This window comes from Onthophagus taurus, unplaced genomic scaffold (assembly GCF_036711975.1).
Source record: "Onthophagus taurus isolate NC unplaced genomic scaffold, IU_Otau_3.0 ScKx7SY_16, whole genome shotgun sequence".
Taxonomy (NCBI): Eukaryota; Metazoa; Arthropoda; class Insecta; order Coleoptera; family Scarabaeidae; genus Onthophagus; species Onthophagus taurus.
Window position 1 is genome coordinate 1919547 of NW_027248941.1, and position 23046 is coordinate 1942592.

General features: G+C 29.6%; 1 protein-coding gene across 6 annotated transcripts; it reads left to right on the plus strand.

The window, feature by feature from the left end:
- The first annotated feature begins 63 nt into the window (after positions 1–63).
- On the plus strand, positions 64–22447 carry LOC111418672 (golgin subfamily A member 4-like). 6 transcript variants are annotated; one of them, XM_071201192.1, is made up of 7 exons: positions 1707–1892; positions 2073–2164; positions 3100–3287; positions 3438–4654; positions 4720–4915; positions 9342–17290; positions 22323–22447. In XM_071201192.1, exons 1-7 carry the CDS (start codon positions 1860–1862, stop codon positions 22359–22361), a joined length of 9714 nt encoding a protein of 3237 aa, XP_071057293.1. In that variant the 5' UTR covers positions 1707–1859; the 3' UTR covers positions 22362–22447. The 6 variants fall into 6 exon arrangements, with proteins under 6 accessions (XP_071057294.1, XP_071057293.1, XP_071057289.1 ...); XM_071201193.1 differs by lacking the exons at positions 1707–1892; positions 22323–22447 and adding an exon at positions 64–213 and having other exon boundaries at positions 9342–17536; XM_071201188.1 differs by lacking the exon at positions 22323–22447 and having other exon boundaries at positions 9342–17536.
- Positions 22448–23046: the final 599 nt, after the last annotated feature.

Sequence of the window (23046 nt, forward strand, 5' to 3'; positions counted from 1 at the left end):
AATAAATATGGAAATAAGGGGTGTTTTATAAAGGGGGTTTAAAATATTAAGGACGCATGCGCGGGGATATCGACCCGAAACAAACGACGCTCAAACGTCAAATATATTGTTGACAGTGACGCAGAAACATTAGAACGCCAATTTACTTTGGTTATTTGATACATTAATTTAATTTTTGTATTGATTGTAAAGTTGCTTCTTAATTTTTTGAAGGTGAGTTATTCAAATAATTAATTTTCTCAAAAAATTTTAGTATTAACATATTGATTATTATATATCATTTTAAAGAAGACATTTCAACCTTTAATTTAAGATATAAATCATTGTTTCATTCCCAAAAATAAGCGAGATATGATTTTTTTAAAATCGATGTTTATGAATTTCATCTTTTTTTTACAATTTTAGCTAAAAAATTATTTTACTCCAAAAATTTTAATATTAACATATTGATTATTATACATCATTTTAAAGAAGACATTTCAACCTTTAATTTGAGATATAAATCATTGTTTCATTCCCAAAAATAAGCGAGATATGATTTTTTTAAAATCGAAGTTTATGAATTTCATCCTTTTTTCATAATTTAACCTTAAAAAACTGTTTTCTCCAAAAATTTTAGTATTAACATAATACTTATTATACATCGTTTTAAAGAAGACATTTCAACCTTTAATTTGAGATATAAATCATTGTTTCATTCCCAAAAATAAGCGAGATATGATTTTTTTTAAATCGTTGTTGATGAATTTCATTTTTTTTACAATTTTAGCTAAAAAATTATTTTTCTCCAAAATTTTTAATATTAACATATTGATTATTATATATCATTTTAAAGAAGACATTTCAACCTTTAATTTAAGACATAAATCATTTTTCCATTCCCAAAAATAAGCGAGATATGATTTTTTTAAAATCGTTGTTTATGAATTTCATTTTTTTACAATTTTAGCTAAAAAATTATTTTTCTCCAAAATTTTTAATATTAACATATTGATTATTATATATCATTTTAAAGAAGACATTTCAACCTTTAATTTGAGATATAAATCATTGTTTCATTCGCAAAAATAAGCGAGATATGATTTTTTTAAAATCGTTGTTTATGAATTTCATTTTTTTTACAATTTTAGCTAAAAAATTATTTTTCTCAAAAAATTTTAATATTAACATATTGATTATTATACATCATTTTAAAGAAGACATTTCAACCTTTAATTTGAGATATAAATCATTGTTTCATTCCCAAAAATAAGCGAGATATAATTTTTTTTAAATCGTTGTTTATGAATTTCATTTTTTTCTACAATTTTAGCTAAAAAATTAGTTTTCTCCAAAAATTTTAATATTAACATATTAATTATTATACATCATTTTAAAGAGAACATTTCAACCTTTAATTTAAGATATAAATCATTGTTTCATTCCCAAAAATAAGCGAGATATGATTTTTTTTAAATCGATGTTTATGAATTTCATCTTTTTTTTACAATTTTAGCTACAAAATTATTTTTTTCCAAAAGTTTTAATATTAACATATTGATTATTATACATCATTTTAAAGAATACGTTTTAAGCTTTAATTTACTACATAAATCAAAAGATGATATAGTTTTTTTAAAATTAAATTTTCTTTTTTGACACTGACATTAAAAAATCAATTAAGAACGCACCCTAACTAAACGTCAACACACTCAATCGAACCCCACTAAAAGTAAGAAATGTGTCATTAATGTTTTAACAATTTTATCTACCTAGATAATTTCTTATCAGTTTGTTATCAAAGTTTTAAACGGATTTTATTTCTTTAATTCAGTTTATTATCGGTGTAACACCATTTAGCATTACAACATCCACCCAAAATGAATTTTTTAGACGAAGTTTTCAAAAAAAAGGTAACGAAACGTCAAAATCATAACCTAAAACTTTTTAACACGATTTATTTCCGTTTCAACGACTCAAAACTTTTCTCCCGCAACGCTCGACTTATTTTAAACGCAAAACACTTGGATTACATCAAAACGTATCGAATAACTTTATCTGTTTTTTTTTATTTCATTTTATTCTTACTCTAGAAGGAGACCTCGAAAGAACCGGAAAGGCCGAAACGGAGAAAAAGACGACTCGAAAACGACCACAAAGAGGTGAGAAAGCGCCAGGATTTTCGGTAAGTTTAATTTTGGATATTTTAAAAAGTGTTTTTTTGATTTTAAACGATTTAAATAATAAAAGCCCCATCTATGATTGAGAAGCGGAACTAAATCGAATTAAATCGTTTCGATATGAAACCAATTTCAGTTCAGTTCGCGGCCGAACTTCACGTAAACAACAATAAAACGTCATTTAAAAACGTCAAATTAACGCCTACTGGCTTGTTTTAGTTTTGTTTTTATTTTTCTAACCTAAAAATTAGCTCAAATTGTGTGTTTTTGGAGATTAAAATCGAATTATTGAGTTTAACGTGATTAAAATGAAGTGGTGTTTGAGGTTAGGTGGTGAAAAATTGATTGTTTTGTTGTTCTTAATTTTGTTTGATTTATTCAAAACAATGTTGAAGAGATAAGACGTTTTTGATTGATTTTAAATTGATTTTTGATCGCTAATTTGTGATAACGATTAATTCGGTGTTCTTGAGTCAATGAACCGGTGTGAAATGAAACGAGAGAGATGGATTTATGTTGATTTGTGTGGGATGGAGAGAGATGGAGCGATGATTTGACCGTTAAACTTAACTTTCTCAATGAAAACGGGGTTAAAGGAAAAAATTCGTATCTTCGAAACGGTTTGGAGTTAAGGCACGAATCTTTTTTTAATTTATTAAGGAATGTTTGAGGTTGGATTGGGGCGAGTTTGAAGTTTTGATGATGAATAGTTTTTTTTTTAATGCTAATGAATCAAAAACGTCTTATCTGGTAATGATTCACCTTAATCTCCTCCTAAATCCGCTATAAATTCCAGATAACGCGTTCCAATTATAGATAATAAGCAAGATAAACACTTAAAAACATAATATAATGCGTTTTAATTCGAAAGACACTTTTTAAAGATAAGTTTGAGTTGAGTTTAGTTAAAAATGAAGAGCATAAAAGCGATTTTCCGCAGAGGGGGGCAACAAAACGCCCAAAAACATCAAAATTCGGAAGAAAATGTTTCAAGAACGTCTTCCGTGACGAATTTGGCTGAGACGAAAGGGTCGAAAACTGCTTCTGGAGGTGGAAATTTAAGTAAATCGAAGAGGAGTGGGTCGAAGGATCGTTTGGAGAAGGCCCAAAGTGAAATTAAAAAGAAAAGTAATTAAAAAATGTTTTAAAATGATTTTGTAGCCAACTTCATGTTTTTAGCCAACTTCACGTCGGTTGGTAGCCAACTTCGTGTTGGTGAAATTTGTTGGTTATGTTTGATTTTTGAAATGATTTTAATTATAGTTTTATTAGTTTTAGTTCCAAAAAATGAGATGAATTTGAATGAAAACGATCAAGAAATTAATCAGAATCATCAAGAAAGCGTTAATAAACCGTTGGAAGGTGTCAAAATGGATCAAAAACCGATTTTGGATACTTTGGAGAATGAATTAAAAGTGTTGAAAGAGAATTTTAATAAAATAAGCGATGAAAATTTAGTTTTAAGGACTCGATTAAAAGATGTGAGTCATTCGCCGTTGTCGGATAATGAAAAACAACAATTGTTGACTTTAAATGATGGTTTGAATTTGCTTAAGTCTGAAGAAAAATCGATGGATCAAAATGAAATATTTTCTTTGAAGGAGACGCAAAAGAAAATGCAGGAAACTCTTTTTTGTACAAATGAGGAGCTTCAAGCGACGCTACAAGAGCTTAACGACCTTCAAAAACAATTAACGGATCTCCAACAAGACAACGATCAATTAATTGATGAAAAAAATTTAATGTTTGACTCATTATGTCGTCAAACGGAGCGTTTAAACGAAACTAAAAACGAATTGGAAGGTATTAAAACGGTTTTTAATCAAAAAATCAATCAAAAACACGAAAAAGAAATCAAAAACGACGACCTAACCTCAAAATTAGAAAAATTAACGGAAAAATTCGAATTAAACCAAAAAGAACTCGAAAACAACAAAACGTACCAAAACGAATTACAAAATCAATTAAAATTATTAGAAAACGAATTAAAATCGAAAGAAATCGACAATTTAAACTTAAAACTACAACATAACCTCAAATTAGAAGAAATCGAGCGAAAATCGAACGAAATCGTTCAATTAAAACATCTTTTAACGACGTACTCGACGAAAATCGACGAATTACAGCAACAGAATCAAACGGAAATTGAAAAGAAATCGATCGAGAATTCGATTGAAAATGAAAAGTTGAAAAATCAAATCGGGAATTTACAAAGTCAGTTGGAAAAGTTACAAAATAATTCTAAATTGACCCAAAATGAGTTGCAAATTGAGTTGGGTAATTTAAAAATTGAAAGGAATGAGTTATCCGATGAATTGAGATCGATTAAGTCCGAAATGAAATTGTTACGGAACGAATTGGAGAAAGAAATGGAGGAAAAAAATCGCGTTTCGATCGATTTAAATGAAACTAAAAGGATGTTGAACGATTTGGAGTTGAGGAATGAGAAAATTACTATTGAGTTGGATGATTTGAAGAAGATTCGAAAAGATGAGGTTAATTTTTTTATTTATTTTTTTTTGAGGTTATGTTAATAAATTAATTTTTTTTTATTTAATAGAATGAAGAATGGGAGAGGTTTCAAAATGATCTTTTAACGTCCGTTCGGGTTGCTAACGATTTTAAAACGGAAGCTCAACAAGATTTGCAAAAAATCGTGTCCGAGAATAAAGCCTACCGAGAGAAAGTGTGTCAATTGGAGGTTATGGTTGAAAAATTGAGCGGTGATCCGAGTTTGGCGAATTCGACGAGTTCCGGTGAGTTTTTTTGGCATGATTAAGCTTTTAGATCTTAATTTTTTTTTAGATTTTCTTCTTTATGTATCAATTAGTAAAATTTTATATACAGGGTGTTCCAAATTATGAATTAATTTGACATACTTTGTATTAAATTGGGCTTCTTTTTTTATCTACTGCTTTCATTTTTTTTATTCTAACTAATTCTTATTTTAATTTTAACCTAAAACTCGTTTCTGTAACATTTTGCATGATCGGCTGTACAAAACACTTATTACTATTAAAAAGTAATGTGTATATTTATACTTTTTGGGTTAAATGCATGCTATCTTAGTTACTAATAATTATTTTTTTTTAAAAGTGAGGTTAAATTGAGATTTTTAACAAATTTATTCGTATTTTTTTCATAATCGAATTAAATTTGTGTTGAAATTAATCTACATTTACAAAAAAATTTAAATATATATAATAAAAAGTGTATATAATTTCTTATTTTTTTACTAATAATCGAATTAGGTTATGTTATAAGCATTTTTTGAAATGTTTTTAATCATTTTGTTAATATTTATTAAAAATGCTTTAATTTGATACGTCACTCGAATAGGTTATGTTGATTTTTAAACAAATTCAAGATGGCGTTTGACAGTTTTGACATGTCATCCACCATTTTGTACCTTTTTGTTATAAATACATCGTGTTTTGACTTAAATTAAACATGAAACATGAAAACGTATTTATTATTTTTACTTAATAATCGATTTAGGTTATGTTATAACAATCAAAAAAAAAATTTAAATATCATTTTCTTAATATTTATTAAAAATCCTTTAATTTGATATGTCATTCGGCTAGGTTATGACGATTTTTAGTAAAATTCAAGATGGCGCCTATAATGACATTTCATCATTTTGACAATTTTTGAGATAAATACGTCGTGTTTGGGCTTAAATTAAACGTTTACTTGTTTAAAAGATGAAAATTAAACTCATTTTTTATTAATAAATGACGTTTTGTAATAATGCTCGATATAGGTTATGTTATAACAATTAAATTTTTTTGTTAATATCATTTTCTTAATATTTATTAAAAATCCTTTAATTTGATATGTCACTCGGCTAGGTTATGACAATTTTTAGTAAAATTCAAGATGGCGCCTGTAATGACATTTCATTATTTTGATAATTTTTGAGATAAATACGTCGTGTTTGGGCTTAAATTAAACGTCTATTTCTCTAAAAGATGAAAATTACACTCATTATTTATTAATAAATGACGTTTCCTAATATTAATTGATATAGTTTATATTATAACAATTACATTTTTTTGTTAGTATCATTTTCTTAATATTTATTAAAAATCCTTTAATTTGATATGTCACTCGGCTCGGTTATGACGATTTTTAGTAAAATTCAAGATGGCGCCTGAAATAACATTTCATAATTTTGACAATTTTTGAGATAAATACGTCGTGTTTGGGCTTAAATTAAACGTCTATTTCTCTAAAAGATGAAAGTTAAACTCATTCTTTATTAATAAATGACGTTTCCTAATAATCATTAATATAAACTATTTTATAACAATTAAATTTTTTTGTTAATATCATTTTCTTAACTTTTATTAAAAATCCTTTAATTTGATATGTCACTCGATTAGGTTATGACGATTTTTAGTAAAATTCAAGATGGCGCCTAAAATGACATTTCATCATTTTAACATTTTTTGAGGTAAATACGTCGTGTTTGGGCTTAAATTAAACGTCTATTTCTCTAAAAGATAAAAATTAAACTCATTCTTTATTAATAAATGACGTTTCCCAATATTAATTAATATAGGTTATGTTATAACAATTAATTTTTTTTGTTAATATCATTTTCTTAATATTTATTAAAAATCCTTTAATTTGATATGTCACTCGGCTAGGTTATGACGATTTTTAGTAAAATTCAAGATGGCGCCTGAAATGACACTTCATCATTTTGACAATTTTTGAGATAAATACGTCGTGTTTGGGCTTAAATTAAACGTCTATTTCTCTAAAAGATGAAACTTAAACTCATTCTTTATTAATAAATGATGTTTCCCAAAAATAATTGATATAGGTTATGTTATAACAATTAAATTTTTTTGTTTATATTATTTTCTTAATATTTATTAAAAATCCTTTAATTTGATATGTCACTCGATTATGTTATGACGATTTTTAGACAAATTCAAGATGGCGCCTAAAATGACATTTCATCATTTTGACATTTTTTGAGGTAAATACGTCGTGTTTGGGCTTAAATTAAACGTCTATATCTCTAAAAGATGAAAATTAAACTCATTTTCTTATTAATAAGTGACGTTTTCTAATATTAATTAATATAGGTTATGGCATAACAATTAAATTTTTTTGTTTATATCATTTTCTTAATATTTATTAAAAATCCTTTAATTTGATATGTCACTCGGCTAGGTTATGACGATTTTTAGTAAAATTCAAGATGGCGCCTAAAATGACATTTCAGCATTTTGACATTTTTTGAGGTAAATACGTCGTGTTTGGGCTTAAATTAAACGTCTATTTCTCTAAAAGATGAAAATTAATCTCATTCTTTATTAATAAATGACGTTTCGTAATAATAATTGATATAGGTTATTTTATAATAATTAAATTTTTTTGTTAATATCATTTTCTTAACATTTATTAAAAATCCTTTAATTTGATATGTCACTCGGCTAGGTTATGACGACTTTTCGTTAAATTCAAGATGGCGTCTGAAATGACATTTTATCATTTTGACAGTTTTTGAGGTAAATACGTCGTGTTTGGGCTTAAATTAAACGTCTATTTCTCTAAAAGATGAAAATTAATCTCATTCTTTATTAATAAGTGACGTTTCCTAATAATCATTGATATAGGTTATGTTATAACAATTAATTTTTTTTGTTAATATCATTTTCTTAACATTTATTAAAAATCCTTTAATTTGATATATCACTCGATTAGGTTATGACGACTTTTCTTAAATTCAAGATGGCGCCTGAAATGACATTTCATCATTTTGACATTTTTTGAGGTAAATACGTCGTGTTTGGGCTTAAATTAAACGGCTATTTCTCTAAAAGATGAAAATTACACTCATTATTTATTTATAAATGACGTTTCCTAATAATAGTTGACATAGGTTATGTTATAAAAATCAAATTTTTTTGTTAATATCATTTTCTTAATATTTATTAAAAATCCTTTAATTTGATATGTCACTCGGCTAGGTTATGACGATTTTTAGTAAAATTCAAGATGGCGCCTGTAATGACATTTCATCATTTTGACATTTTTTGAGATAAATACGTCGTGTTTGGGCTTAAATTAAATGTCTACTTCTCTAAAATATGAAGATAAAACTCATTATTTACTAATAAGTGACGTTTCCTAATAATAATTGATACAGGTTATGTTATAACAATTAATTTGTTTTTATATTATTTTCTCAATACTCATGAAAAATCCTTTACTTTGATATATCACTCGATTATGTTACGATCATTTAAAAAAAAATTCAAGATGGCGCTTAACAGTTATATATTTTTTGACAGTTTTAGATAATTTTTAAAATAAATACGTCGTGTTTGGACTTAAATTAAAGGTCTCCATCTCAGGAATACAAATCTATTAATATTTAAAGAATTTTTTTATTATAGATGGCGCTTTTTAATAATAATCGATTTATCTCATTTTATAACAATTTTTTTTGTTAATTTCCTTAATATTCATTAAAAATCGTTTAATTTGGTACCTCACTCGATTATGATACGATTATTAAAAAAAGAATTCAAGATGGCGATTAACAATTATTTTTTTTGACAGTTTTTCTAATTTTTAAAATAAATACGTCGTGTTTGGACTTAAATTAAAGGTCTTTTTGTCAAGAATTCAAATTGATGAATATTTAAAGAAAATTATTTAATTATAGATGGCGCTTTTTAATAATAACCGATTTAGATTGTTATAACAATTTTTTGTATTAATTTTTCTTAATTTTTATTAAAAATCCTTTAATTTGATATGTCACTCTGTTAGGTTATGTTGATTTAAAAAAAAAATCAAGATGGCGTCTAACGATTGTATTTCATTGACAGTTTTCGTAATTTTTGAGATAAATACGTCGTGTTTGGACTTAAATTAAAGGTCTCCATCTCAGGAATACGAATTTATTAATATTTGATGAAAATTTTCGAAATTATAGAGGGCGCTTTTTCAATAATAAGTTATTTTAAATGAAAATCTTAAAAATAAACACTCTAAATTTATAAAAATAGTAATTTTAACCCAAAAAAGTTTTAAATTTAATTTAATAATAAACAAGAATGAAGGCAAGGTTAAAAAACGAAGACCAAAAATGAAGAAAATTAAAAAAAAAATTAAATTTTTTGTTGTTTAAAATAAAAATGTTATTATAAATAGGAAATTTCGTGGAAAATGTTAACGAAAACGAAGAAATCGCTCGGAGTTCGTCGAAAATCGAGGATTTTAGCGAATCGGGGTTTCCCCAACCCGAAGAAATCATCCAGTTAAAACAAGATAATTCGCTTAACGATGAAATTAAAGAATCGAACGAGTCTAAACCGAAGATTAACAAGCATTTTATTAAAAAACCTAAGATTTTTCGCGCCTCAAAAGGATACCATTTCGTCCAAGACGACGAAAAACCACAAAAAGATGTTGTTGTTAAAGAGGTAGTTGCAGCGAAAAGTTTCCCTGTTAGAGAGGTGTTGCAAGAAGCTAAAGAATCTCAAGAAAACAAAAAGAAAATGTTTTCCGTCCCAAAAATAGGGCGAAAAATCGATCAAAACGATAAGAATTTAATCACATTAAACAATTTGTATCGAGAGATTGATCCGACGATCCCCGAGGAGGATTTAACACAAGAACAAAGAGTTATCATCCAATTAAAGCGGAGTTATGATTTAAATTCGAATCAAAAAAACAAGAAAAAGATCAATTTGGGAGGTTCAAGGTCAAATTTGGTGATTTCAAGGCCACTTTTGAACTCGGTGTTTCAAAATAGGAAGTTAAAGGAGGTTATTGATGATCCCACGATGAAGAGCGTCGATGATGGTGAAAATATCTTATTTGGGGCCCCCAATGTGTTTTATCCGACGAATTTCGACGATGTGTATCGAAACAACATCGAATTTAAGTATTATAATGAGGATAAGAACCAAAAGAAAGTTTTGACTACTTTTAAAAGCGATTCTTTTTTGAGTAAAAGTAAAAGTTTGAACGATTTAACTGTTAAAAATGAAGAATTTGGGATTAAAAGGCAACTTTCTGAGTCGGTTTTGAGTCGGAGTGATGATGAGGACTCTTTTTCGTCGTTTAATGATGAGGGTGAGGATTTGGATGAGATTTATAAAGAAATAAAGATGCAGAAGAAGGATGAGGGGGTGTTTGAGGAGAAGAAGAAGGAAATTGAGAAAAAAAATGAGGATTTGTTGCAAAATAAAGTTTTGGTTAAGAAAAGTGTTAAAAAGAATTTGATTATAAGCGCTCCGATTCAAGAATCGATCTTAAATGATGAGAAATTGTTGAAAATCGCGCAAGATGAGTCAATAAAAAGTCTTTCCCCGCCGAAAAAATCTTCGATGTTTGTTAAAATTAAATCGAAGCTTCCTAAAAAGATCGAAATTGAGAGGTGTTATGTTTATGATCATGATGAGGTCTCGGTTATTGATGGGAAGTCGATTAATAAGAACGATTCGATCCCTCCAACCGAAACTTTTAATACTTATTTGAAGAATAAGTTAGAAAATGAATTGGATACAAGAAAAAGCGTTGAGGTTCAAACTGATGAGAATTTGTTATCGAAAGGGATTGATTTAAAAAAGAATTTTTTAGACGATTTAAAAACTACGATTCATGAAGAAATCGATAAAAATGATGAATTTGAGGACCAAGTCAAAATAAAATCGTTAATTGAAAAATCGGGGCGATTAAACTCGTTAAAACGCAAAGAAGAACTCGAAATAATGTACCAGTTAATGCGCCCTTCAGAAAAATCGTCAAGGTCGGGTCAAGGTCAAATCACGAAGAGTGAAAAATTGGTTGAAAATGGTGTTAAAATTGAAGAAGATTTTAATAAAATGAATGTAAAAATTGACGTTTATGAAGAAAAAATCGAAAATGATGGTGTTAAAATTGAATTAATTAATGATGATGAACTAAAAATTGTTGATGAGGTGAAAAAAATCGGTTCAAAAAACGTGGAGAGTCCGATGGTCATGGGACCATCTTTTATTTTTAATTTTATTACTATCAAATCGATTTTAAACGAATTTTTAAACGAAGAAAGAAAATGTTCGAATCAAAATTTGATGTATCGCAAAAATTCGCCCCAAATCAATTATTCATCGTCGATTTTGTCGAAACGACGGACTCGAAATCTCCGAAAACCGACCGGAATCGATCTTGAATTCGATTTTGAGCCGGACGAAAACGATGTAAAATTGTCGAGGAATTCATCGTTTAAATCGACGATTTCTCAAGATTCGAACGAAGACGAAATTATCAAAAATATCTCCGCGAAATTAGACGATGACGAAGTTGAGGTGGTAAAAACGTTGCGGAGGAAATACAAGGTACGAGAGAGGCCTAAATCGGAGATTAACGAGGATGATTTGAAGTTGATTGAGGAGGCTAAAAAGAAATGTTTGAGTCCTGAGTATCAAGATGAGGAGGAGGTTTGGGGGAAAAACAATAAAAATGAATGTTTTGAAGAAAATTATGATGATTTCGGTGAACTACCGCGGGATATCGGCCGACTACCGGAAAATGTTAGTCAATTAGTGTGGGAATTTAATGAAATTGAAGGTTTTAAACGGGATGTTAATAAAGGAGATGAAAAGAGTCACTTTTATGATGAAAAAATGGGAAAACTACCGCGGGATCTCGGAAAACTACCGGTAACTGTCAATCAACTACCGGGAGAAATGACCGAAAACGAAAATTTTAAAGAAAAAGGACAAGAAATCAAGGAATTTGAAGAAAATCGCGAAAAAATCCGCGAACTACCGCCATCTGTCGACCGACTACCGCAGCAAATGAAGGAAATTAAAGGGTTTAAACGAGATGTTGATGATAAAGGAGATGAAAGTAGTGAGTTTTATGACGATTTTGATGAAAAAATTGGAAAACTACCGCGGGATCTCGGCCGACTACCGGAAAATGTTAGTCAATTAGCGTGGAATTTTAATGAAATTGAAGGTTTTAAACGAGATGTTAATGATAAAGGAGATGAAAAGAGTCAGTTTTATGATGATTTTGATGAGAACCTCAAAAAAACCGGGAAACTACCGCAAAATGTCGGCCGACTACCGGAAAATGTTAGTCAACTACCGTGGGAAATGAATAAAATTGGAGGTTTTAAACGAGATATTGATGATAAAGGAGATGAGAAGAGTCAGTTTTGTGATGATTTAGATGAAGACCTCGAAAAAATTGGAAAACTACCGCGGGATCTCGGCCGACTACCGGAAAATGTTAGTCAATTAGCGTGGAATTTTAATGAAATTGAAGGTTTTAAACGAGATGTTAATGATAAAGGAGATGAAAAGAGTCAGTTTTATGATGATTTTGATGAGAACCTCAAAAAAACCGGGAAACTACCGCAAAATGTCGGCCGACTACCGGAAAATGTTAGTCAACTACCGTGGGAAATGAATAAAATTGGAGGTTTTAAACGAGATATTGATGATAAAGGAGATGAGAAGAGTCAGTTTTGTGATGATTTAGATGAAGACCTCGAAAAAATTGGAAAACTACCGCGGGATCTCGGCCGACTACCGGAAAATGTTAGTCAATTAGCGTGGAATTTTAATGAAATTGAAGGTTTTAAACGAGATGTTAATGATAAAGGAGATGAAAAGAGTCAGTTTTATGATGATTTTGATGAGAACCTCAAAAAAACCGGGAAACTACCGCAAAATGTCGGCCGACTACCGGAAAATGTTAGTCAACTACCGTGGGAAATGAATAAAATTGGAGGTTTTAAACGAGATATTGATGATAAAGGAGATGAGAAGAGTCAGTTTTGTGATGATTTAGATGAAGACCTCGAAAAAATTGGAAAACTACCGCGGGATCTCGGCCGACTACCGGTAGCTGTCAACCAATTATCGCGACAAATTAATAAAAATGATAATTTTAATGATATTGTTGATAAAGGACAAGAAATTAACCAAATTGTCGAAAATCCCACTGATAATTTCGAAAAAACCGGCGAACTACCGGAAAATGTTAGTCAACTACCGAGGGAAATTAATAAAATTGGAGGTCTTAAACGAGATGTTGATGATAAAGGAGATGAAAGGAGTCACTTTTGTGATGATTTGGATGAAAACCTCGAAAAAATTGGAAAACTACCGCAGAATGTCGGCCGACTACCGGTAGCTGTCAACCAATTATCGCGACAAATGAATATAGATGATAATTTTAATGATATTGTTGATAAAGGACAAGAAATTAACCAAATTGTCGAAAATCCCGCTGATAATTTCGAAAAAACCGGCGAACTACCGGAAAATGTTAGTCAACTACCGAGGGAAATTAATAAAATTGGAGGTCTTAAACGAGATGTTGATGATAAAGGAGATGAAAAGAGTCACTTTTGTGATGATTTGGATGAAAACACCGGGAAACTATCGCAGAATGTCGGGCGACTACCGGTAGCTGTCAACCAATTATCGCGACAAATGAATATAAATGATAGTTTTAATGATATTGTTGATAAAGGACAAGAAATTAATCAAATTGTCGAAAATCCCGCTGATTATTTAGGAAAAACCGGCGAACTACCGGAAAATGTTAGTCAACTACCGCAGCAAATGAAGGAGATTGAAGGTTTTAAACGAAATGTTGATGATAAAGGAGATGAAAAGAGTCACTTTTGTGATGATTTGGATAAAAACCTCGAAAAAATTGGAAAACTACCGCAGAATGTCGGCCGACTACCGGTAGCTGTCAACCAATTATCGCGACAAGTGAATACAAATGATAGTTTTAATGATATTGTTGATAATGGACAAGAAATCAACCAAATTGTCGAAAATCCCGCCGATTATTTGGAAAAAACCTGCGAACTACCGGAAACTGTTAGCCAACTACCGCAGCAAAAAAAGGAGATTGAAGGTTTTAAACGAAATGTTGATGATAAAGGAGATGAAAAGAGTCACTTTTGTGATGATTTGCATAAAAACCTCGAAAAAATTGGAAAACTACCGCTGGATCTCGGCCGACTACCGGTAGCTGTCAACCAATTATCGCGACAAGTGAATACAAATGATAGTTTTAATGATATTGTTGATAATGGACAAGAAATTAATCAAATTGTCGAAAATCCCGCTGATTATTTGGAAAAAACCTGCGAACTACCGGAAACTGTTAGTCAACTACCGCAGCAAAAAAAGGAGATTGAAGGTTTTAAACGAAATGTTGATGATAAAGGAGATGAAAGGAGTCACTTTTACGATGATTTGGATGAGAACCTCGAAAAAACCGGAAAACTACCGCTGGATCTCGGCCGACTACCGGTAGCTGTCAACCAATTATCGCGACAAGTGAATGAAAATGATAATTTTAATGATTTTGTTGATAAAGGACAAGAAATTAACCAAATTGTCGAAAATCCCGTCGATTATTTGGAAAAAACCTGCGAACTACCGGAAACTGTTAGTCAACTACCGCAGCAAATGAAGGATATTGAAGGTTTTAAACGAAATGTTGATGATAAAGGAGATGAAAAGAGTCACTTTTACGATGATTTGGATGAAAACCTCGAAAAATTTGGAAAACTACCGCAAAATGTCGGCCGACTACCGCCGAATGTCAACCGACTACCCTCGAATGTCAACCGACTACCGCGGCAAATGAACGAAAATGAGAATTTTATAAAAGATGTTCATAAAGGACAAGAAATTAACCAATTTCTCGAAAATCCCGATGATTATTTAGAAAAAACCGACGGACTACCGAAAATTGTTAGCCGACTACCGCAGCAAATGAAGAAGATTGAAGGGTTTAAACGAGATGAAAAGAGGCAGTGTTATGAGGATTTTGATGCGAACCTCGAAAAAACCGGGAAACTACCGCGGGATCTCGGCCGACTACCGGTAGCTGTCAATCAACTACCGGGACAAATGACCGAAAACGAAGATTTTAAAGAAAAAGTTGTAGATAAAGGACAAGAAATCAACCAATTCTTCGAAAATCACGAAAAAATCCGCGAACTACCGATAGCTATCAACCGACTACCGCAGCAAATGAAGGAAATTGAAGGTTTTAAGCGAGATGTTGATGATAAAGGAGATGAAAAGAGTCAGTTTTATGAGGATTTGGATGAAAACACCGGGAAACTATCGCAGAATGTCGGCCGACTACCGGTAGCTGTCAACCAATTATCGCCACAAATGAATAAAAGTGATAATTTTAATGATATTGTTGATAAAGGACAAGAAATTAACCAAATTGTCGAAAATCCCGCTGATTATTTAGAAAAAACCGGCGAACCACCGCCAGTTGTCAATGAACTACCGCGGCAAATTGACGAAAATGAAAGTGTCAAACAAAAAACTCTTGATAAAGGAAACGAAAATAGCCAATTTCCCGATAATCGTGATGATTACCGCGAAGAAATCGGTAAACTACCGCAGGATCTTGGCCGACTACCGGAAAATGTTAGTCAACTATCGTCGGAAATTAATGAAATTGAAGATTTTAAACGGGATCTTGATGATAAAGGAGGTGAAAAGAGTCAATTTTATGATGATTTTGATGAAAAAATCGAAAATACCGGGAAACTACCGCAGGATCTTGGCCGACTACCGGAAAATGTTAGTCAACTACCGTCGGAAATGAATGAAATTGAAGATTTTAAACGAGATCTTGATGATAAAGGAGGTGAAAAGAGTGAGTTTTATGATGATTTTGATGAAAAAATCGGAAAGCTACCGCGGAATGTCAATCGACTACCGGTGCAAAATAACGAAAATGAAATTTTTAAACGGAATGTTGATGATAAACAAGTAAGCAGCACATTTCATGATGATTCTGATGAGAATTTTGAAGAAATTGGAGAAGTACCTCCGGATCTCGGCCGACTACCGCCGGGTGTCAACCAACTACCGCGGGAAATAAACAAAATTGAAAGTTTTGAAGGAGATGTTGATGATAGAGAGCACGAAATTATTCAATTTGTCGAACCAGCCGATGATTATCAAGGAGAAAATGGCCGACTACCGCCGGATGTCAATCAACTACCGCGGCAAATAAGCGAAATTAAAAGTTTTGAATTAAAAATTGATAATAAAGAGGACGAAATGAAACAAAATCCACAAAAACATGATGATTATTTCGGAAAAGTGGGAAAACTACCGAAGGATTTTAGCCAACTACCGGGGGATATGGACAAAAGTAAACAATCAAATGAATTTCTCGAAATTGATGTTGATTACCGTGGTAATATCGGTAAATCTGATCACAAAATTAATTTAGAACTTTACCAACCAAAACCGTATCAAAGAAGATCATTTGAAAACTTGAATTCAACGTGGAGAAATCAAAAAACCGGGGAAATCCTCGAAAAGAAGAAAATTTCAAAACCAATTTCTCCGAATCGTTACAGTTTTCAACAAATTTCTTTAGATACGAGTAATTTTTACGAACCGATTTATGAGAATTTCTCAATTTTCCAACAAAAAAGACCAAATTCGGTAAATTTCGACTCAAATTTATCAAAAACTCCGGTTCCCCAACCGAGAAAAGATTTATCCAAAGATAACGAAAAAAATGATGTTGAAGTATTTGACGAGTTATCGTTGGAGAAAACGACATTTGACGATGTCAAATCGATCGAGAAAGATTTAATTCGAGAAGAATCTCGGAAAATGAGTGTTAATCAAGAAGAAAATGAGGGGAAATTCGATGTGGAAATGATCGATGATGATGACGATGATGGGATTGAGAAAAATGAAGAAATTAATACGAAAATGGACGAAATTAAAGTTGAGGCGAATACGAAAAGTGATGATGGAGATAAATTTGATCATTTAGACAATTTGTTGGAGAATTTGGAGAAATTAAAGGAGATGAGGAGAAAGGCTAACAAAAAGGATCAAGAAATTGTTGAGGAAAATTTAAGTGAAAATATCGAAAATAAAATTGAAGAACCCCCCAAAACTGAAGTAGTAATGTTAAGAAAATCGGAAGAAAAAATATTAACCCCCCCGGTGAAAGAAATTCGCGCATCAAAATCCCCAAACAAAAACATAACCAAAGACAGGGTGTCACTGTTGCGTCAAAAATTTGAAGGAAAATCCGATGACAACGACTCCAATTCAGATAAACATCAAAAAGAAAAGGTTATTTTAAATAAATTTGAATCGAAACACGATTCGGCGAAACTTTTGAATTACGCGAAAAATGACCCGAATATCGTTTGTGCTAATTCTCAGTCGATTGACCCAAATTTAGAGGCGAAAAACTACGAGAGTTTAGAAAATTTAAGGAACTCCTCGCGAATTAATTTTGAAAGCGCTCGAAATGTTTTCGAAGGAAACGATAAAAATAAATGATTAAGATAAATTTGTAATAAAAAGTTAATTTTTTTTGGTGCATTTTCTTAAATTTGGTTTGAAATGAGCCCAAACACGACGTGGTTAACTTTTAAAATAAAAAAAAAGTTAACCTCAAAATTTTAATGTCAAATTAAAAATTATTGTTTTTTTTCGGGTATTTTTGATGATGTAAAGTCGTGTTTGGTGCCAATTTTTGTCGTTATTAATGCATTAAGGGTGAAAAATCCTTTAAAATGAGCCCAAACACGACCTATTTATCTTTAAAAATACAATTTTAATTAAAATTAACCTAAAATGTCATTGACGTTTAACATTCTGTCAAAATAATTTTATTTAAATCATATCTTGGTCGTTTTTGATGATAATTTAGTCGTATTTGGGTTTATTTTAAAGGAAATTCATGGAGATTAAAAATTTTTATTAAAAAATTTTAAATTTCGATAACCGGAAGTACTAATTTTTTGTTTTTATCGTTACCAATGCATTAAGGGTGAAAAATCCTTTAAAATGAGCCCAAACACGATCTATTTATCTTTAAAAATACAATTTTTATTAAAATTAACCTAAAATGTCAAACGTCAACTGTCAAAATAATTTGATTTTAACATTTTGATGGTCGTGTTTGGGCTTATTTTAAAGGAAATTTAATGGAGATTAAGAATTTTCATGAAAAACTTTAAATTTTGAAAACCGGAAGTACTCAATTTTTTTTAATTTCCAATTTTTATTGCTACCAATGCACTAAGGATGAAAAATCGTTTAAAATGAGCCAAAACTCGACCTATTTATCTTTAAAAATACCATTTTTATTAAAATTAACCTAAAATGTCAAACGTCAACTGTCAAAATAATTTTATTTTAATCATATCTTGGTCGTTTTTGATCATAATTTAGTCGTGTTTGGGTTTATTTTGAAGGAAATTTAATGAAGATTACAAATTTTTATTAAAAAATTTTAAATTTCGATAACCGGAAGTACTAATTTTTTGTTTTTATCGTTACCAATGCATTAAGGGTGAAAAATCCTTTAAAATGAGCCCAAACACGATCTATTTATCTTTAAAAATACAATTTTTATTAAAATTAACCTAAAATGTCAAACGTCAACTGTCAAAATAATTTGATTTTAACATTTTGATGGTCGTGTTTGGGCTTATTTTAAAGGAAATTTAATGGAGATTAAGAATTTTCATGAAAAACTTTAAATTTTGAAAACCGGAAGTACTCAATTTTTTTTAATTTCCAATTTTTATTGCTACCAATGCACTAAGGATGAAAAATCGTTTAAAATGAGCCAAAACTCGACCTATTTATCTTTAAAAATACCATTTTTATTAAAATTAACCTAAAATGTCAAACGTCAACTGTCAAAATAATTTTATTTTAATCATATCTTGGTCGTTTTTGATCATAATTTAGTCGTGTTTGGGTTTATTTTGAAGGAAATTTAATGAAGATTACAAATTTTTATTAAAAAATTTTAAATTTCGATAACCGGAAGTACTAATTTTTTGTTTTTATCGTTACCAATGCATTAAGGGTGAAAAATCCTTTAAAATGAGCCCAAACACGACTTATTTATCTTTAAAAATACAATTTTTATTAAAATTAACCTAAAATGTCAAACGTCAACTGTCAAAATAATTTTATTTTAACATTTTGATGATAATATGGTCGTGTTTGGGCTTATTTTAAAGGAAATTTAATGGAGATTAAGAATTTTGATGAAAAACTTTAAATTTTGAAAACCGGAAGTTCTCAATTTTTTTTTAATTTCCAATTTTTATTGCTACCAATGCATTAAGGATGAAAAATCGTTTAAAATGAGCCCAAATTCGACCTATTTATCTTTAAAAATACCATTTTTATTAAAATTAACCTATAATGTCAAACGTCAACTGTCAAAATAATTTTATTTTAACATTTTGATGGTAATGTGGTCGTGTTTGGGCTTATTTTAAAGAAAATTTAATGGAGATTAAGAATTTTGATGAAAAAACTTTAAATTTTGAAAACCGGAAGTACTCTTTTTTTTTTAATTTTCGATTTTTATCGATGCCAATGCATTAAGGATGAAAAATCGTTTAAAATGAGCCCAAAACATGACCTATTTATCTTTAAAAGTACAATTTTTATTAAAATTAACCTAAAATGTCAAACGTCAACTGTCAAAATAATTCTGTTTTAATCATATCTTGGTTGTTTTTGATGATAATTTAGTCGTGTTTGGGTTTATTTTGAAGGAAGTTTAATGAAGATTAAGAATTTTGATGAAAAACTTTAAATTTTGAAAACCTTAAGTACTCATTTTTTTTCAATTTTCGATTCTTATCGATGCCAATGCATTAAGGATGAAAAATCCTTTAAAATGAGCCCAAACACGACATTGACAAATTTTTATTAAAAAATTTTAAATTTCGATAACCGGAAGTACTAATTTTTTGTTTTTATCGTTACCAATGCATTAAGGGTGAAAAATCCTTTAAAATGAGCCCAAACTCGACCTATTTATCTTTAAAAATACCATTTTTATTAAAATTAACCTATAATGTCAAACGTCAACTGTCAAAATAATTTTATTTTAACATTTTGATGGTAATGTGGTCGTGTTTGGGCTTATTTTAAAGAAAATTTAATGGAGATTAAGAATTTTGATGAAAAAACTTTAAATTTTGAAAACCGGAAGTACTCGTTTTTTTTTAATTTTCGATTTTTATCGATGCCAATGCATTAAGGGTGAAAAATCCTTTAAAATGAGCCCAAACTCGACCTATTTATCTTTAAAAATACCATTTTTATTAAAATTAACCTATAATGTCAAACGTCAACTGTCAAAATAATTTTATTTTAACATTTTGATGGTAATGTGGTCGTGTTTGGGCTTATTTTAAAGAAAATTTAATGGAGATTAAGAATTTTGATGAAAAAACTTTAAATTTTGAAAACCGGAAGTACTCGTTTTTTTTTAATTTTCGATTTTTATCGATGCCAATGCATTAAGGATGAAAAATCGTTTAAAATGAGCCCAAAACATCACCTATTTATCTTTAAAAATACCATTTGTATTAAAATTAACCAAAAATGTCAAACGTCAACTGTCAAAATAATTTTATTTTAACATTTTGATGATAATATGGTCGTGTTTGGGCTTATTTTATAGGAAATTTAATGGAGATTAAGAATTTTGATGAAAAAACTTTAAATTTTGAAAACCGGAAGTACTCATTTTTTTTCAATTTTCGACTCTTATCGATGGCAATGCATCAAGGATGAAGAATCCTTTAAAATGAGCCCAAACACGACCTATTTATCTTTAAAAATACCATTTTTATTAAAATTAACCCAAAATGTCAAACGTCAACTGTCAAAATAATTTTATTTTAACATTTTGCTGATAATATGGTTGTGTTTGGGCTTATTTTAAAGAAAATTTAATGGAGATTAAGAATTTTGATGAAAAAATGTTAAATTTTGAAAACCGGAAGTACTAGTTTTTTTTTAATTTTCGATTTTTATCGATGTCAATGCATTAAGGATGAAAAATCCTTTACAATGAGCCCAAACACGACTTATTTATCTTTAAAACCACAATTTTTATTAAAATTAACCTAAAATGTCAAACGTCAACTGTCAAAATAATTTTATTTTAACATTTTGATAATAATATGGTCGTGTTTGGGCTTATTTTAAAGGATATTTAATGGAAATTAAGAATTTTGATGAAAAAACTTTAAATTTTGAAAACCGGAAGTACTCATTTTTTTTAAATTCCAATTTTTATCGTTACCAATACATTAAGGATGAAAAATCCTTTAAAATGAGCTCAAACACGACCTATTTATCTTTAAAAACACAATTTTTGTTAAAATTAACCTAAAATGTCAAACGTCATCTGTCAAAATAATTTTATTTTAACATTTTGATGATAATATGGTCGTGTTTGGGCTTATTTTAAAGAAAATTTAATGGAGATTAAGAATTTTGATGAAAGAACTTTAAATTTAGAAAACCGGAAGTACTAGTTTTTTTTTAATTTTCGATTTTTATCGATGTCAATGCATTAAGGATGAAAAACCCTTTAAAATGAGCCCAAACACGACTTATTTATCTTTAAAACCACAATTTTTATTAAAATTAACCTAAAATGTCAAACGTCAACTGTCAAAATAATTTTATTTTAATCATATCTTGGTTGTTTTTGATGATAACTTAGTCGTGTTTGGGTTTATTTTGATGGAAATTTAATGGAGATTAAGAATTTTGATGAAAAGACGTCAAGTTTTGAAAACCGGAAGTACTAAATTTTTTTTAATTTCCAATTTTTATCGCTACCAATACATTAAGAGTGAAAAATCGTTTAAAATGAGCCCAAACACGGCCTATTTATCTTTAAAAATACCATTTTTATTAAAATTGACCTAAAATGTCAAATGTCAACTGTCAAAATAATTTTATTTTAATCATATCTTGGTTGTTTTTGAAGATAATTTAGTCGTGTTTGGGTTTATTTTAAAGGAAATTTAATGGAGATTAATAATTTTGATGAAATTTTTTTAATTTTCATTTTTTTTTTCTTAACCAGTTTATTAAGCGTAAAAAATCCTTTAAAATGAATCCAAACACGGCCTATAAATCTTTAACACCAACTTTTAACATAACCTAAAAATGTCAAATGTCACTTGTCAAATTTTTTTTGTTATAATGATATCTCCGTTGTTTTTTAAGATAATCTAATCGTGTTTGGACTCATTTTAAAGCATTTTTCACGTAGATTACGAATTTTAATTAAAATATAATTTTTTTTTTTCAATTTTAGTTGACGAACTTCAAACTCGTCGACAAAAAGCCTATTTAACTCGCCAAAATCATCAAATAAACCGCCAAAGTGTTAAATCATTAATAGAAACGATCGAGAACGCGAACGCGAAAAAACCACTGACTTCAACCTTAATAGATGACTCAAAAAGCAGTTCTACGAATTCCTTGGACTCGATCGAAACCGAAAACAGTGATTCGACGTCGATTTTGAGTCAAAACGAGCAACAGCAAATCGAAAAGAATTTAATCGTGGTTCAAAATTTGAATTTAAACAACCAAAATCAGCAGAAAATTCAGAAAACTTTGAGGAATTCTTACTCGGATTTGAGCGAACGGAAGGATCCGTTAAATGGTTTGATTAAAAATGGCGGTTCGAAAAGGAATGCGTTGTTGAAATGGGTGCAAACGAAAACATTTGGATTTAAGAACATCGAAATTACGAATTTTAGTAGTTCGTGGAACGACGGTTTGGCGCTGTGCGCTTTATTATCGACTTATTTACCGGATATGATCGTTTACGAGGAGCTCCAACCGAAAGATAAGAAGAAAAATTTTAATTTAGCTTTTAAAGCTGCGGAAAGCGTCGGGATTCCAACAACTTTGGTGAGAATTTTTTTTTTTGTGGTTTATTTAAATTAATTTTGATTTTTTTAAAGAATATTAACGATATGGTCCAATTGGAACGTCCAGATTGGCAACAAGTTATGAGTTACGTCACAGCT

Excerpts from the sequence above, each read along its gene's own strand:
- LOC111418672 (XM_071201188.1), top strand. The coding sequence starts at position 1,860 with ATGAATTTTTTAGACGAAGTTTTCAAAAAAAAG. Across the intron at positions 2,165-3,099 it reads AGAAAGCGCCAGGATTTTCG|AGGGGGGCAACAAAACGCCC; the intron begins GTAAGTTTAATT and ends GATTTTCCGCAG. Across the intron at positions 4,655-4,719 it reads AGAAGATTCGAAAAGATGAG|AATGAAGAATGGGAGAGGTT; the intron begins GTTAATTTTTTT and ends TTTATTTAATAG.